General features: G+C 40.9%; 1 protein-coding gene across 9 annotated transcripts in view; it reads left to right on the top strand.

The window, feature by feature from the left end:
* The window catches only part of Ttll5 (tubulin tyrosine ligase-like family member 5), a gene marked incomplete at its 3' end in the record, with an annotated part of 241,514 nt that overhangs the window by 140,941 nt on the left and 82,176 nt on the right, over positions 1-18,397 (top strand). For 7 of the 9 annotated variants that reach the window (XM_005414950.2, XM_005414953.2, XM_005414949.2 and 4 more), the window contains 1 exon segment: positions 611-798. In XM_005414950.2, the coding sequence (XP_005415007.1) occupies positions 611-798 (188 nt within the window). 9 annotated transcript variants of the gene reach the window in all.

Below are 18,397 nucleotides of genomic sequence, written 5' to 3' on the forward strand. Positions count from 1 at the left end.
TGTTAAGCGTTTCAGAGACTTTTTTGTGTGTCTGTGGCAGAAGTGGGGATCAAAGTAGAATCTTGAGCATGTGAGGCAAATACTCTACCACTGTGCCAGATGTCCATCCCAACATGTTTCTTTTTCTTCAATCAGATTAGTAAATTCTAGGATTGTCTGTTCTCCGCTACCTATGCCGAAAATTGTTTAGTATATTTGTTTTCTCTTGCAGTACTGGGGACTGAACCTAAAGCCTTCGCACTGAGCTACAACTCCCCCCTCTGTTTATTTAAATTTTGAGAAAGGCTGAGCCAAACTTCCTGCCTCAGCCTCTTAGAGTACTGGAATTACAGGCATGCACCGCCATGTCCAGCTGAAAATTCTTTGCGAAGTGTTTATAGTAAGCAAAAGCACATTAATAAGTGCTTGTTACAGTTTGGCTCTTGGAGGAATTTTTAGGAAATGTAAGGTTTTATTTTTATTTTTGTAACTATTTGAAGTTACTGTTCCTTACCTTGTTAAAGATCTCTAGGATTCAGTAAAGTGTCCATTGGCCTGGTATGTTTCCTGTTATCATCCTGATTTTTTTCAGGGCAATTATCCTTAGTGAATGCAAACATCTGTTTTTCAGCAGGTTCATGCCATCCAAGCAAGCATCATTCAGGAGTAGCCAAAGCACAAAAAGAGGGAGAAGATGGCTCTGCATACAACAGATGGTACAACCAGAGTGTGGTCACAGCTGAACTTCAGCGGCTCGCTGAGAAGCAGGCAGCAAGGCAGTATTCCCCGGCCAGCCACATCAGTCTCCTCACCCAGCAGGTACACGTCTGGACCCACACATAGGACCACACTCTCTTTCCCTGACTGTACCACTTGCAGTAAGCCGATGCCTCTTGAATGAGTATTGGTTGGTATAAACATAAAGAATCAAAGTATTTCTCCTCAGTTGTAAAGCAAATGACCTTTTGTTGCAGGTATTATGAGGTTAAGTCTGCTACTGGCCATCATGTACCTATTTCTTGGATAAATACACCTGTTCAGCTGTAAATATAATTTTAAAGGATCTTTAAAAACAGTTTCTTTCTTTGGTAGAAATTTCCATTGAGTTCTACTTTTATAAATCTTTTTTATCAGAATGTCAGTAATACTATCTTTGCTTTTTTTTTTTTCCTGCTTTACTGCAGTTTGTTTCATGATCTCAGAATGTTTTTGTGGCTACTAATGAAGAAGTATAGCTTTATCCAGTATCATTCTCCCCATTTTAAAGATGGGGAAACTGAGGCTGAAAGACATGATGTGGTTAAGATAATTCAGTAAGCTGAATGGATAGAAGTAGGTACTGGGATATTGATTATATATATGAAGTTTCATGTGTATGACTTTTGCATTTATAAGTTTATAACACAATAAAATTAGATGACACTTGAAACAACTCTGTTGTTTCTTTTTTTTTTCTAATTACCCTCATGACGTTTAATTGCAAATAGAAGCTGTATCTCCTCCTCTTCCTTAATACTAAAAGGCATCAAAGTCCTCCCAAGAATGTAAACTCCACAGTTACATTTTGCTATGTCTTTGTTGTGTCAAATTCTTTAATTGGTGGTAACTCAATAATATTAACCGAGTCTATAAAAATGAAGCTGAAAATTATCTTGAGTATGTGCTAAAAAGTAGGCAACACACTGCTCCCTGGTGGTATCCTAGTTCTCTAAAAAATGAAGGATCAAAACTAAAGGTAAGCCTGTCATGGACTTAGCTTTACTTCAGCCTCAATCCCATGTGTGAGGTAGTAATTATTTTCTTTTTCAAATCTCTAGCCATCTGAAGCGAGTAGATGAGGAGGCCTAATGTGAGGTAAACAACAGACAAACTTACAAGGGAGCTGGGTAGTTCATTTTAGTGATAGAATGACGGAGGGAATAGACTGTCAGAACCATGTAGGAGAAGAAATTGTGAAATACAAAATGTCTCTAAGAAAGGGTAAAGGCCAGTGATATGCTACACTTTTATAATTGGGTTGTTTCCAGTTTGGAAATGAAGAGTTTAAAGTACCAAGGCATTAAGAGATTGTGTGCATGCCTGCCTGCGTGCGTGCGATCATAGCAAAAAGCATTGCCAATATGACTGCATATATATTTTCAATTACTATCATTTGCTACACTGCAAAGCCTGCAAAATGATGAATTTTTGCCCCTGTAGTAATCCAGAGCTCAGGTATCCCCATTGGGAAGTCATCTCCCTTCATTCTGTTATCTATAAAGAACTTCAGTGCCAGTGAGCTAAGAGTTCACCAGACTCCTATTCTAGGAATCTGAACCTGTCACTAGACTCCAGTCTTAGCCTTCAGAGTCTTGGTGAGAGTGGTTAGTGCTTGCTACAATAGCGAGAGAGGTGCCAGTGTACTAAGCAGAGAGTGGAAGAGAAGAGGGTTGGATTAGCCATCCAAAGATCTGCATCCTCCTGCCAGGGACTAGCTGTGTGATCTTGGGCAATTCACTCAACTTCTCTCAACCTCAGCAACTTGATTTGTTGATGGAGAAAATCCAACAGAGTCATAAGGATAGACGCAAAGCCTCTTCGTGACGTCTAAATGCCACATACTTGAAAAAGACTGTTATTTCAGGCATAAAGACATCAATATTATTTCAGGCATCAATAATAAATGATTTCTAATTCAATTTGGAAAAAGTAAGTCGTTGAGTAACGTGTACTTTGTTACTGAAAACCTCAATTGTGTGTCACACAGCTCCTTCCCTTGAGAGAAGACAGTTCCTTAATTTGGAATTTGGAAAATTTTCTCATTGTTCTTTTGCTGGTAAATAACCAATAACATGTAATAATGGTTTAATGTTCAGTGTTTCTTTATTTAGCTGTGTTTGTAAAGGAAAGTTGCCTTCGTTTCTTCCTCACTGAAGCAGGTAATACAGGGTTTGGAGAAAGGCGGGCACCACACAGAGCATGCCAGAGCGCTGGGCCTCTCTCTGGCCTTACCATGCAGCTCTTTATGTTTAGTTATCATCAGAAGCAGCTTTGTGTCCAAGAATCACTTTTAGTGCTTTGGCTTTCCTGTCTCTCACTTTTTCTTACTTTCAATTCTTTTATCTTTGTACCTTCTTTTCTATTTTTCTGATAGGATTCCTGGATATCCCCCCTTCCTTTTCATAGGATTAATTCTGGATGTATTTATTTATTCTGTCATTTTATTGTTTTCTAATTCTGTTTATTTGCTTTTTAGTTTGTTATTTGTCTTTTTGAGACAGGGTTTCACTATGCAGTTTAGGTTGGCCTTGAGCTCACTTTGTAACCCAGGCTGGCCTCCAATTCACAGCAATCATCCTACCTCAGCCTCCCAAGTGCTGGGATTACAGGCATGCGCCGCCATGCCCAGCACTTTACCAGTTTCTTGAGATGGAATCTCACTGTGTAGTTCAGGGTGGTCTTAAACTCACTATGTAGCCCAAGCTGGCCTTGAACTTGTGGCGATCCTCCTGCCTCAGCCTTCCAAGTGCTAGGATTACAGGCATGCGCCACCAAGTTCAGCTATCTAATTCATTATTTTCTTATTTTTTTACTAATTCCTTCCTTCCTTTCCTTCTTTCCTTAAGTTTATTAACTCATTCTTATGCCTTTATTTGGGGCTTAACTTACTTAAATTAGTTCTGGGATTTTTTATTTTGTTTTTCCAATATTGAATGCTATCAGTTTTTCTCTGAACATTGCTTAATTATAGCCCATAAACTCTGCTATTTACTTAATTGCTTTTTTAGGCAAAAAATTAAAGAGACTTCCTACTAGATAAGGAAAACTGAGTTTAAATTATTTGTACTATTTTGGGAGATGAATATAGAAAATTGGACTTGTAGGATTTTTTTTTTTTTCTTTTTCTTTTTTTGTCTTTTTGAGACAGATCTTGCTATGGAGTTCAGGCTGGCCTCGAGCTCACTTTGTAGCCAGACTGGTCTCAAACTCAACGATCCTCCTGCTTCAGCCTCCTAAGTGCTGGGATTATAGGCGTGCACCACCATGTCCGGCTGGAATTGCTGGATATTTCTGAAAAAAAAATTTACCTATAATTTCAACTATTTAGCTTACTCAAAGCATTTAGTGTTATTTTCTGTAAAACCTTTTATTCCACTGTTTATTTATTAAACATTTTAACTAAGTTCTTAAGAGGTTTCTAGGCTTTGGTCCTGAGCCGAGGGACTGCTGTAAAATATAGTCCTTTGCATGAAAGAACTCAGTTTCCCAAATGTGACAGCAACATAAACAGATAATAGCAATAGCCTGGAACATGCATGACTGAGATATTCCTGGGGAATAACAGAACCACCAAAAGGGATCCCTAACCCAGCTCGAGAGCAGGGCTGGGAAGACCACCGCAGGATTCATGGAAGGGATACTACTTTCACTAAAACTTTAAGATAAGGAGGTGGGTGGCAGAACATTCGAAGCAGCTTCCTGGATAAAAACTAGCAATCGTGGCTGCAGGGAAGGAGCACGCTGCTCTGTGATGGGTAGGAGGTAAGGAGTCAGCAGGGGCAACATAGACCTGAAGCTGGAGAGAAGGCAGGGGCTGCTTTGGGGAGAGTTTCTGAGACACTGTGCAGGACCTTCCTCATGGATGATGGGAGCCACCGAGGTCCAGTCACCTTTCCCTGTAGCTGGAGGAGAGTGGGTAAGAATGGGTAAGAGGGTGCAGCTTTGTCACGCTTCTTCCTCCCTTCCTGAGGGCAGATGCTGAGGAATTGTGAAGTAGCCAAAGGCAGAGGAGTACTCTGATGACCCTAAAGACTGGGAATATAAAATTTTGAGGGATGCAGAATTCACATTAGAGGCTCGAATCTTAAAGAGTTTATATGACTAAAAATAACTTCACTTACCTTGAATTTTTTTAATGACTTCTGGTATGACTTAGCTTTGCTTAAGGCCTACAACAAGTGAATATCAAACTCACACTTTCCCTGCCACATGAGCAGTGGCCACCTACAGAACATTTGTGCAAGCATGTGTACACTTGAACTATGGAGGGTATGTGTCTGCGGAGTGTGATTGTCCCAGAAATACCAGAGAAATCTGGGCAGAGAACGGGTCAGATTTAGCCCTTTCCCGTGGCGTGTGAGAGGCTGGCTATTCTTGAGGACAGGGTCCTTTGGCAGGCACAGCATGCATTCCTGAAAGCAGCATTTTCTAGAAGCAGCTGCACCTGAATGAGGGTCACTGTGGTGGCTCACAGAGTCCTGGAGTGTGGCTCCAGTGTGAGGTCTTCCTATCTCCGCCTCACGCAGTGCTGCAAGGGAGTGTGGCCTTTGTGGTTCTGCTGTGAGCACAGAAGAATGTGGTGAATTAGGCCAGCCTGTGGTGAGGAGTGGGAGGTAGCGACTCAGGGAGCAGGGCCCACTCCGTGCCTGCAAGTGTGAGATTTCAGGACCCGGCTATCGTTAGGAGCAGCTCCAGCTCTCCCAGCCTGGGAGTTTAATCAAAGGATACCAGCAGACCACCCAGGCGGGCGCCGCCATCCTGCGCTCTGTTGGTCTCTACTCACCAGCCAACCGCACAGTGATGTGGCCAGGCCTCCTGGAAATGTGCTGACAGACAGAGAGGAGGGAGGAGACACTCTTTGCTCTTCACATTTTTCATTCAGATGCCAGTAAAACAGAAAACCCCTTGGTGTCTTCCGTGTCTTTCATGTCTTTGCTGATACTTTCCTGCCTGGCCCTATAGAGATGGATATTTGTAAGGTGCCTAGCAGCTGCTCATTCACATGCAAAGGAATCTTCATCATTTCTTCTGCTTCAGCAGCTGCCATATGACTCCACAGTGGGCTGCAAATGAATCCCAGGTTCAGAAATCCCAGTTTGAAGGTGAAATTGGGAGGGACAGAGCTAGATCTCTGAAATGGTCGCAGATGTCCTGTAGGGTTGAGGCAGCTGGCACCCAATGTCTCGCAGGCTTCTGTGTCTTGCTGGAGTTCCCCCTGCCTCCTTCGCTTGCCTGGCCAGTGTACACAGCTGGACATTTGGGCTCTGGCTCTGTGGTCATTTATTAACTCTAGTTCTTTTGGCTCCTTTTGTTAGTAGAAAGTGTTGCTTTTTTTTTTTTTTTTTTTTTTTTTTAGCTTTTCTCCGGTACCGGGAACCGAACTCACGACCTTGCGCTTGCCAGGCAGTTGCTTTTTTTTTTTTTTTTTTTTGTACCATAGCTATACTTACCTACCTGTTCGCATTTCTAGAAAGAGAAAAGAGTAAATAAAAAAAGCACGTGCTCTTGAGTCCGTGAGACCTTTAACAAGTTACTTAGCCTCCTAGGGCCTTGGTTTCCTTGTCTGTGAAAAAGTAGCAAGTAGCAAGTATCAAGACCAATTCCCCCCCAGGACCCTTGTGCCTATGCCTTGGGACCTTGCTCCAACGCATCCTGTCTAGTTCCCTAACTCTCTCTCTCTTCAAGTTTGTATCTCCCATTTTCTTTAGTTCCTTGGTGAATTATATGGTCTTGCTTTAAAGAAGGCTTTCTTTTACTCTTCCCCTTTCAAGCTCTTGTCTTTCCTGTACTGTCAAACTTCTCTTGCTGTCCCTGTCCCTTTCCCACACTTACCCATGTAGACTGATTTCAGCTCTTAACATTTGTCCAACTCTCTCTCAAAGGTCAGTCATGCTCACCTATTTTAATCCTCTTCCTCCATCAGTATATGGCTCTATTACTGACCACCTCCTACCTGAAATTTTCTCTCATCATCTGTAACCCTTCTGTAATTCTTCTGAAAACTTATTCCTTCTCCTCTTTCTCCTAAAAGTTAAATTCCATTTTCAACATTGTTTTGAATCTACCACCATGGAGACCTCAAATATATAAAACTGATAATAGCAGACTGGCTCTGAAGAAGGGAGGTAACCTAGGGGCTCTGTATCCCGCAGTTCTTTCAAACAGATCCCTGAATTCCAAGCTGCAACTCTCAGAATTTTTTTCCCTCTTTATACTTTCCTGTGATAAATTTTCTTTTCCCAAAGCTTTATCTGGTACCTCTCTGTGGACTTCTCCCAAATATGCATCTGTAATGTGAACCTCTTTACCAAGTGCCAGGACCAAATTTCCAACTGCCAGCTAGACATTTTAGACATTTCCACCTAACTGTATTGCCCAGCATCCAAAATACTTAATGTATATTGAACATATTTCAAAAATGCTAAAAAAGTCAGCATTTATAAAACTTGTTTGTTCTTCCTTCTTTGCATTGATGGCATTGCTGTTGTAAAGATTTAAGTATGAGGCTATGATGTATCAGTGTTTCTCTTTGTTTCTTCATTTTCTCTGCATTCAAACAAATGCACTCACACCTGCATTTTCACCACACTCACACCTGCATTTTCACCACACTCACACCTGCATTTTCACCACACTCACACCTGCATTTTCACCACACTCACACCTGCATTTTCACCAGAGAAAATTCACCACATTTTCTCTGCATTCAGACAAATGCACACCTGCATTAAGGTAGTTGCCACGCCTTGCACACTGACTCTCAAATGTCCCTGCTATATTTTTCCGTTGCACTTTTACACTGACCTCCTGCTAAAGCCTTCATTATGTGTCAGTGGACAGCTGCAGTTACCTCCTAATGGTCCCTGGCCAGTTTCCTCCTCCTTACCCTCATCTTTACTGTGAAGGGCTGTGCCTAAATCCCGAGTCTGATCCTGGTAATCTTCTGCTAAGGAATCTCGAGGGCTTTCTGCAGTCTGCAGTATGAAGCCCATGGTTTTAAGTGTTGTTCCAAACATTTGCTTGGAATCTGATTCCAGGCTGCTGCTTCTGGTCTCCTTCCCATCACTCAGGTGTTAGTATGGCTCAGCTAGAATTGCCTGGTCTCTGTGCCTTAGTTTATGCCATCTTCTCATGAGAAACACTGCTTAGTCACCATGTCGAATCTGTGCATCTGCCAGGCTTGGCATAGATGCTGTTGCACTCATCATACTGTACATGTCAACATACCGTGCTTGTCTTGTTTAATAGATCGAGAAGTCTTTGAGGATAGTGATCTTTTCTACCTCACAACTTGACTCATGGGTAGTAAGTTGCCCTCCTATATCCATGGGTTCTGGGGGATCGTGGAATTAATATTAAAATATATTTTTATGTAATTTCATCTGTACTGAATATGTACAGCTTTTTTCTTGTCATTATTCCCAAACAGTGTAGAAACTATACAAACTATCCTTTGTACAGTATAGAAACTGTTTGCCTAACATTTACATTGTATTAGGTCTTATAAATAATCTAGAGGTGAGTTAAATTATACAAAGGAATATGCACTGGTTAAATGCAAATACTGCACCACTATCTGTAAGGGATTTGTGCATCTGAAGATGGTAATATCTGTAAGAAACCCGGGAATCAGTCTGCTGCAGATACCAAGGGATAACAGTACTTGAGGGCCATAAAGTACTTAGTTGAGGGTAGGACCACCTCCATGTCTTTTACCAGTTTTTTGAGTGTGCCATATGGTGTGCATTTGGGACATACGTTAGCAGCTAAGTGAGTGAAGAACCCTCTGCTGTCCGGCCAGAAGTCTTCTTCCTGTGCTGCGTGCTCCCTCAGCCCTTTGTGATTCACTCTGTGTAACAGAGCTCTTACAGTGGTTTTGTATCTCTTTCTTCTCTCTTGACTGGCTATACACCAGTTGATGGCAGTCCTCTCTAACCATCACCTAGGACAGGATCTTGCTTTCGGGAGACCCTTATCACATGCTCACTAAACACGCAAGAATTTCTCTTCTGCATTGTGTTGGTCTATATTCTCTTTTAAAACTATTGCCCTTCCTTTTGTTTTTATTAATGATTCCACACCTGCCCTTCACACTAAAGCAGCTCACATTAATCAGATGCCTACCTTTATGAGGCACTCTACTGAGGACTTTGTGTGCATTCTCTCTGTAACCCTATGAGGGAGGTACTTAGTTTTTTACTTACACAGTCAAAGAAATGAAAGCTGGTAGGATAAGAGGGTCTGCTGAGGTCATACACATAGCAAGTGACTACCAGAACTCAAACCCAGGCCTGCCTGACTCTATATCCTTTTTTTTTTTCTCACTAAGATGGGTTCTTGATATGTAGCCCAGGCTGCCCTTGAGCTCAGGCCACCCTTGGCCTCAAACTTGTTACAATCCTCCTGCCTCAGCCTCCCAAGTGCTGGCATTACAGACATGTGCCACCACACTCAGTTTGACTCACTCCATGTTCTTTACCTTAGTGTTTTCCTGCCTCTTTCTTTTTGAGGCAGAACTCAAAAATCTCTCATCAGACTAAAATGACTGGGCATAGCACTGCCCACCTGTTGTTCCTTTGTAACACTGTTGAACAGTCTTGGCCAATCCTGGGAAGACCAGGAGTTAAACTTCTCTGTTTTCCATGATTAGACATGTTTCTTCCCTACCTGAAGCAGGCTGAGAAAATGTGGTTCTGTCAAAATGATCATTTATTGAGTGAACTCACCAATTCCTTTTGTGGGATAATCAGCTGATTCTACTGAGCAGGCAAAATCCAACCTTTTTGATGACCAGACATGTACTATGTGTGGATCTACTTTACTTACGGCCACAGCAACACATCAGCTCACAAGAGCTGAATGTATAAACTGAAATACTACAGAGAGATTTGGCTTCCCAGGAATGTCTGGCAAATCCTGACCTGGTACTTTTACTGGATTTTGGAACATGAAATATCAGTATGTGTATTTATATTCTGTAAATGATGAATTTCAACACGGAGGGAAGCTATGCCAGGAAGATTTAGTGTTCATACTGCAGAGATTCTCTGCTTTTCCTAACCCCTCTTAAAATGTGATAAACTTTGTAACCCTTATCTCCTGGTGACTAGAGTTTAAATTTGAGATCCTTTTTTTCCATCAGCATCTAGGAATTGAATGAGTATATCAGTTAATATAGCTAGTGATTTCATAATGGCTCATGAATTGCCTTGGAAGTGTGTTCAAAGTGTAACTATTTAAGGATGCTTCTTTTTATGTCCTTGTTTAATTTAAATACATTCTCTGTGTGTCTGCAGTGGTGAAAATCTTCAAATAATGCAGGTACTTTGGGTCTTCCTTGTCCTCGATCTTGTGTGGAACAGATCCTGGTGTTTCCTCGTCAAGGATTACCTTTCGCACACAAATGTGTCCAATCTGCAACCCAGCTGCAGGTCAGGAGGAGCTGGCCATCACACTTTCTTGTTCTAGATCATTCAGAGCCCCTTGGCTGGGGGAATGAAATCTTTAGCAGGCTCAACTGACCTAGTCATATTTTAATGAGCCTTTATGTATGATCACCACAGAGAACATTATTCTCAAACGATATTGAAGTATTCCTGAGGACATTGTGAATGCAGAGTTAGACAAGGTTTTCTTCATATGAGTCAAAGTGATCCCTTTTAGAATTTAATGAAAGCTATATTTTTTTTCTCCTGGAAAAAAAAAATGCCCACTTAGAAACTTGCATTCGTTTCTAAAGGCCTCCTAGACACTCCCCATCCAGGGTCCTTCTGCATGCCCCATGCACACTTGGTCTCCAAGTTCAGAACCCCTGAAGACTTTAAGACGGTATATGAGTATTCATGTCAAGAATTTGGTCCAGGCTCCACATCTGTGATCATCTTTGCTTCACACATTCCTTGTATATTTCAGTGATTACCCCCCTCCCTGTGTAGGGCTCATCTCCATAAAGGCAAGGACTTTTTCCATTATTCTTCCTCAGTGCTCAAAAGAATGCCAAGCCCAGAGTAGGTGCCTGATAAATATTTGTTTGAATTAATGAAAGAATCTTGTGAAATACCATCTGTAGACCTCCTTAGACAAGGAATTTTATGGACCATGCTATGATGAGGAAATTGGGCTATGATAAGATGAAAAACTTCCCTGGGAATTCTGTGCCGCTAGTTGCTTACATGTTACGCTTAACTAAATCTTTGATGTTGAATTTCCATGTCCATTTTGATAAATAAGATATATGAAATCTGCATATGACCTTAGGGAGCCTGAGGTCGGTTTGAGTGAATCGCAAAGAGTTTGCTAGGTCTTGCTATTTTAGTGCCATGAAGAAACAAATATACACATTGTGCAGACAAGGAACAAAATCTGTGTAATCTTGAGAACCTTGCCCAAGACTTTAAGACCAGGCAAAAATCATTTCTAAAATTATTCAAGGCACTAGCATGAGCAACGTTTATCTCTGACGCTAGTTGATGATTATTTTATTTCCTTTAATTCCAAAGCAGTCTCTCCTTTATGGTCTATGCAAAAAAGAGGTAATTTGGAACCTCTAATTTCTTTGCTAGCCTTCCAGTGGCATTAACCCCCTTTGTACTCCCTGGTAAAAATGGCTGCTAACTGGGGAAAGGACCTGGGTGTATGTGTGTGTGTGTGTGTGTGTGTGTGTGTGTAAGGGCCCTCATCGAGATCGTATGCTGAGATCTCTCTGAACAAGTCCATTTCATTTAGTTCCCCGTATTTACAAGTTCTATAAATTTTGGCTCAGCCAACCACAGCTCAAAAATATTTTGGGGAAAGTAAATCTGTACTGAACACATACAGACTTTTTTCCATGTCATTATTCCTTAAATAATACAAAATAACAATATAAACTACATGGCGTTTATATTGTATTGGGTACTATAAGTAATCCAGAGATAATTTAAAGTATGCAGAGGATGTGCATATATAGATACCACACCTTTCCCTTTTTTTCCTCCTCTCTCTCTTTCTGTCTCTCTGTGTCTCTGTCTCTGTCTGTCTTTGGTGCTGGAGATTGACTGAATAAGACCTCACAACTTCTAAGCAAGTACTGTGCCCCTGAGCTGCACTTCAGCTCTTCACTATTGTATATAGATGACTTGATCATCCTTTGATTGGTTTCAGGGGGTCCTGGGACTAGTACCCTGTGGATATTTAGGGAGCTCTGCAGTTGTAACAATGAATAGAATACTGTCCTTTTCCTAAAGCAGCCTATAATTTGTGGGGCAAGATAGGAAAGTAAATTTGCAATTGTAAATACAAAACATAGCATAAAGCTTCTTGAACCTTGCCACTGTGCTCTTGGAGCAATTTAATGGCAAAGATCTTTTACGGATGAGTAGATCCTTTATGAGAATGAAGTTTGACATGAGGAAGTAAAGTGTAATATGGTACTGATACAATATCAAAAAGCTTCTGATTTTTCTACTTCCAGTTTGGAGCCAATCCTTACCTCTCTTGACACAGCTATATGTATTTACTGGTTGTGTTTTTTTCTAAGCAATAATGATGAACCGTAGAACTTATTCATGTTAAAAAGGTCACAGTTATGTGCAAACCTACAGGCTCTGGTAAGAGGGTATTTGCTACTGTACTGCAGACACGCCATAGGTAATAGAAGTGTAAAATTGTGTTGTCTGCTGCAAATAGGGAACATCTTATCCCAGTGGGTTGACCGTAGCCTATGAGATAGAATATGCTGCCTACTGACCTACCTACTGGAAGACTTGAAGACACACATTGGACACATTATTTTTTTCATTAACCTACCTTGTGTTTTCACATATCTACTAAAAACTTCACCATCTCTAAATGTCAAGGTACTTTGACTTTTTTCCTCCAAGGTAGAGCTGAAGATTATTGCACACACGGTTGTTAGACACTTATCTAGAAACCATTATGGCTAGAATCCAGAATTCACTACTTTGAGGTACAAGAGAAGTTACCAGAGCAAGGATTCCCAGGAAAACCCTTCTGTTAATTACCATAAGATTTTTGGCTCCAAATTTCAGAGTGTAATCACTAGCTTGGTGACAGTATATGATCCACTATCTTCTTTGCCCACTAGTTCAAATGCCTAAACTGAAACCAACTAGTTGGCCTCCTAGATACCTTCCCCACCACCCACAGCCTGTCCTGAAATCTTGATTCTTAAAGAGAAGTTAAAGAGAAGTATAGAAAGATAAACCCAGGGAAAGATCCATTTTCTCATATGGCCCTAGCATGGTGATAATGAACCTTTGAGAGCTTTCAGTGATACGAATACCCCATGGTAGGCCACATGCCACAGCTTTGCCACCACTGCCGTAGAACATAACTGGCCTCAGACACCTGGTCTCTGACCTTCTCTTCTTAAATGGCAAGCAGCTGCATCTTGCCTTAGCAACTATGTGGAAAAAGATATAATCCAAAAGAGGGCAAATTAAAAAAAAGAAAACATTTATAATAAAACATAAACTAAAGAGCTTTTTTGTTAGATTATGGACCAGTTCTCCAGTTCCCAGGCTCAGCTGTCTTCCTTAGCCTAGGAGGGAAGGGAAAAGGGACCGGTAGGAGCTATACTGCATCCCAGCCTCATCCTTTGTCACCTGGCTCTTGCAACTCTCATATAGCACCACTCTCTGTCAGAACCGTCGCACAGCTTACCGTCATCCACAAGATCATAGGTGGGATCATTAGTCTGGCATTCAAAGACACTCCCAAACTCTTTCTCTGTCTCTTCCTTTAATTTTCACTCAATCTTTTGCCAAATTCAGCTTTCTGTTTTTCAGTCATTCTGCCTGTCTGTCTGCACTTTTTTCTTTCTTCCTACCTATCCTTTTAGGCCAGTGGTGGTGAACCTATGTCCTGTGTGTGGCAGTGGGCTATTTGTTATCACAGAAAGCTCTATAAGGTTCACCATCACTGTAAGTTTAGGCCCTGCTCAGATGTCTTTGAATTTCTTTAACACTGCCACACTCAAGGGGTCTTAAATATTGCTTTTTGTCTACGACTCTTGTCTCACTTTCTAGACTATAATTTCCTACATGGCTTGAGGGCTGGAGGCCACATTTTTATCTGTATACCCTTAGGACTTTACCCAAGGCCTTGCCTATGATAGGTGATTCTTCATGGAATTATTGTTGAGGTTTGAACTTCCTTCAAGCATTCAGGACTACTGCATTTCTAGAGCATGCAACCACAGTGGGACTAATCTATTTAAGCTGGTCCCCAGACCTTCTTTAAATACCAAAATTTTATGTATCTGGTTGGATGTGGGTATATTCTGGAAATCTATCGAGGGAATACCATGATATTTCAGTTATAGCATTGGCAGCAACACTCCTTTTAGCCAGCAGCAGTAACACTTGCGCAGGCCAGGCACCGGAAATTGGCCTTCTCCTCTATTTCTTCTACCCCTTTGCAATCCATCACCTGTATTTATTCCTGCTGTAATTTAAACACCTGTCTAGATGGAATGCATGCAATGTGTCCCTACCCCACACATTCAGATATTTGCTCACCTGCCTTCTTTGGAAGCCTGCTTCTAAAATAAACAGTGTTTCATTACTAAAAGAAAAAATGCACTGAGGTCACTCTGGCAGTGGACATGAGGCAGGGAACAGGAGTGGAACATCTGCATAAGCTGCTCCAGAAGAGTGGGAGCAGAGGAGGAGAGCAAGGGTGAAACATCTGCCAAGCAGACCCCAGGCTTAGGTGGAGGTAGGAGCCAGTGACCAGATTTCCTGCAGACATTGACTGAACTAGCCAGCTAAGGAAGTAGGGTGGAGGCACATGTAACAAGCTGATTGACTTGGGGCTCAAATGTCTTTTTAAATTTTTTTTCCAATAACCGCCATTTCTTATGACAGCATAACAAGTAGTCTTAAAATTTTCTGAGGTTTATTCTAAACTACTTTACCTACTTTTGCATCTTAGGCACATTTAATGGCTTTTACACTTTGAGCATCTGAACAACAGTGAGGAATAGTAAAAATTTAGAATTCTGATGGAATTCTCTTTCCACTCTCCTTTGTTATTTGTGTTTTGCCCCTCACCTCGTCAAAGGTATGTCTGCTATTTGTTAGAAGATGCCCTGAGTCTCATGGAGGAGAGCAGTAAATGGCTCCTCTTCCTGTTTTCTCCTTTCATTTTTTACCATCCCCTATCAAGTATTTCTCAAACTTTAGAAGGCCAGAGACTTAGCCATAGATCTTGTTGAATGTAGACTGTGGTTCACTGGGGTCTCGGCTGGGCTGGAATTCTGCAGTTTGTACGAGCTTCTGGTAACACTGGCGCTGCTGGCCCTAGACTGACACTGTGAGTAGCAAGGCTCAGTGGCTCAAGGCAGCCGGAGAGATACAGGGGACAAAGCAACATCAGGAAGACTGGGAATGAAATCCAAGGGCGGACTCCTAATGATTATTTGTTCTTTAGCAAGTTATTTTACCTCTGAACCTCATTTCCTTCATCTATATGTCTTGGAGATTAAATAATAATCTGTATATAATGTGCTTAAAGCGACGCCTGAAACCAACTAGGTGTGCAGTAAATTAGATATTGCTAGTGTTAATGTAGTTTGTTATTATTATTAGAGTAGAATCGGAAAAGTACCATATTTGCATAAAATTTAATTATGAAAGAACATTTTAAATGTCCAAACACAAACATATAAATGTCTTATATGTGTACCCTGCATTTTATATGCTGATATCCATTAGTAATTGTACATGCTCTTTGAGTCATAGTTCCCATAAGTTAGATGGGTTTCAAACTGTTCCATCTATCTTTTGACCAATAACATGAATTGGAGTTGAGCAGCCTAGATGTAGCAGCATATATTCTAGTTATTAATACAAAGAAGCCAATGGACTAATGGCCATGACTTCCACTTTTTTTGTTTTGCTTTGTCTTTTGGTTTTTGGAGACAAGGTCTCTCACTATGGAGTTCGGGCTAACTTTAAACTCACTATGTAGCCCAGGCTGGCGTCAAGCTTGTGGTGATCCTCCCATCTCAGCCTCCAGCGTGCTGGGATTACAGATGTGCACCATGATGTTGGGCATGATGTCCACTCTAATTCTAGGGCTGGGTATGTAGCTCAGTGATAGGGTGCTTGCCTGACACACTCAAGGCCCTAGGTTCAATCCCAGGTACAGAAAAAAGAAAGTTCACAAGCCCATTTCTGCTAACAAAAATGATGAGCTGTTTTTGTGAGTGGTGCTTTTTATGTACTGTAAGGCTGTCCTATTAAAAAATTCTTTAAAAATGAAATATTTATTATCGTTGCCTGTCAAGTACAAACAGGTACTGTTTTTTTTTTTTTTTTTTGGTTTTTCTCCGGTACCGGGAACCAAACTCACAACCTTGCGTTTGCCAGGCAGGCGCTTTTGCCGCTGAGCTAAATCCCCAGCCCACAAACAGGTACTATTTATCACTTTCTCTTCATCTGACCAAAGCTGGTTTCGTTATGTTACCTAGAGAAATGGAGGTGGACAGTGCAGCAGATGCAGCATAGTGGCATCCTTACATGTCATCCTTCTGTTCTGTTCAGGAAGGAGCTTCTACATATGAACGCTTAGTGGCTTGTAGCATTTATGAAGGTCTCACCCAGTGCTGGGAGACTGCCTTGTCCTCAGGCTTCCCTGGGTAAAACAAGGTAGTTCCAGGACCAGTATTGATGCTCAGATCTGTTTTATTGCAATGATTTCCTTCTGCTCGTTCTGAAAAAGACTGGAAAGCTGAAAGGAAGGACCAGAAGATTGCTTAGTTTAATCTACAGATAGTTGATGTGTAGCAAACTCAGCCAGGTGCTAATTTGCAGACATAATCAAATCTGGTGAACGTCTAATGGTGTGTTGCCACTAACTACATCTCACTTTTAAATTTCCAGTTAAACTTAAATCCAGTTTCTCAGTCACACCAGCCACATCTCAAGTGTATGACAGCCACATGTGGCTGGAGTCTGCAGGATTGGACAGTGCAGATTACAGAACATTTTCGTCACAGAAACAGTCTGCCAGACAGTGGATCTTCTAGATCAGAAATAGATTCACTTCCCTTGACTTTCTGATAGGTTGGTAGTGGCTGCTTAGAGAACTAGGTAAAGAAGGTGCTGAGGTTGCATTCAAGCTAGGCCCAAACTGTTTGATTAGCAGTATATGTCCCAAGAAGACAGAACTGGGCTGAGAGGTAGGAGCAGTAGTTGTGGTGTGTAAACAAAACTGTAGGATAACGACAGAATACTTAAAATCAAAGGACAGGTTGCTATCGTTTGGTAGAGACAAGGGTGTTTGCTTGTTTTTAGCAGAAAAATGTTGGAAAGAGAAGTGAGAAGCCTATGAAATTGTTGTGTTCCTTCTATAGCCTCTCATTTAAGTAGTGATCACTTTTGCTATTTGTCCAAATAAGTTAACAACTGCACTTTGCTCTTATGTATGACAAAATCACAGTGGCTGGCAATTTTTAGTTTATCCATGAAATAAGGAATGGTGTTATGATTAAACAAAGCCTACCAAAATAGTCCATAATTAAGCTACTTTTTACTAAGAAACAAAACTGATTAAGTTGTTTTTTCTTGTCTTCTGATGAAGGGTAAGAAGAGAGAAACCAAATTTAAGGGAAAAATTGAAAAGTTGATATTGTTTCATTGATCCTTGTATAATCACTGCTTTCAGGATTTGAGGTCTATGTCTACTGACATTTTTAGAAAAATCTCTAATAATTAAAGGTAAATAGGATTTTTTCCTCTCTACATCCAAACTAGAAAATGGATTTTAAAATGAGTACAGTTCTACTACTGATATCTGACTTAGTAAATTACTTACCATAATCTCTCTGAACCTTAGTTTCTTTATCTGTAAAATGGGATTTAACAGTATCTGTCTCCATGAGTAGAGGGTAGAGAGTAAGGGAAATAGAAAACCTAGCATGCCTGACACCACTGTTATAAGGACTCAAATGTTAGATGATATTATTTAGAAAAAATGTGCCATGTGCACTTGGGAGACAAACACTGTGTTCTAATCTAGGCCTTGCTACACTGTGTGATTTTTGTCTAATTGTTTAGCCTCTCTAGACTTCAGTTTCCTCTTTGATAGAATGAGGGTAACAGTAGAGCTGATTTCAGAGGTATTGCGTAGGGTTAAATGAGATCATACACATAAATAGAAGGCAAGGACATCTAGTACAGGGTATATAATGAGTGTTTGGTAAGTGTTAACTGTTAGGATTAAATGCTGAGGTTTATATTAGGGGCAGCCCTGCCAAAAGATAGATTACCAGATCCGTCCGCTCCTCTCCATACAATAATTTCTAAACTATGCCATTTATACAATGTGCACATATACTATTCTACTGCCATTTCACTATAAATTATTATTCAGCCTCTTTTATTAAGCTTTTGGCACAACTGTTAGTCATCATAAAGATCTTTCTCACTTTGTATTCTTTCTACAAACTGCAAGTTCATATCTAATTTAAAAGACCTAATGTTCAAGTCAAGAGAGAGCCGGGCCAGAAGTGGGAGGGGTCTATGTGGGGTCTGAGAGCATTCAGTCCTGCGGAAAGCCTGTGTCACTCTCTCAGGTCCTGACCTGTGTTGCCTCTCCGGACAAAGTCCTTCAAAGAGATGTATCTTCCCTTTCCTATAGTCAGTGTATGTCT

The sequence above is a fragment of the Chinchilla lanigera genome, unplaced genomic scaffold (assembly GCF_000276665.1).
Source record: "Chinchilla lanigera isolate Chin_1 unplaced genomic scaffold, ChiLan1.0 scaffold00211, whole genome shotgun sequence".
In the NCBI taxonomy this organism is placed as follows: Eukaryota; Metazoa; Chordata; class Mammalia; order Rodentia; family Chinchillidae; genus Chinchilla; species Chinchilla lanigera.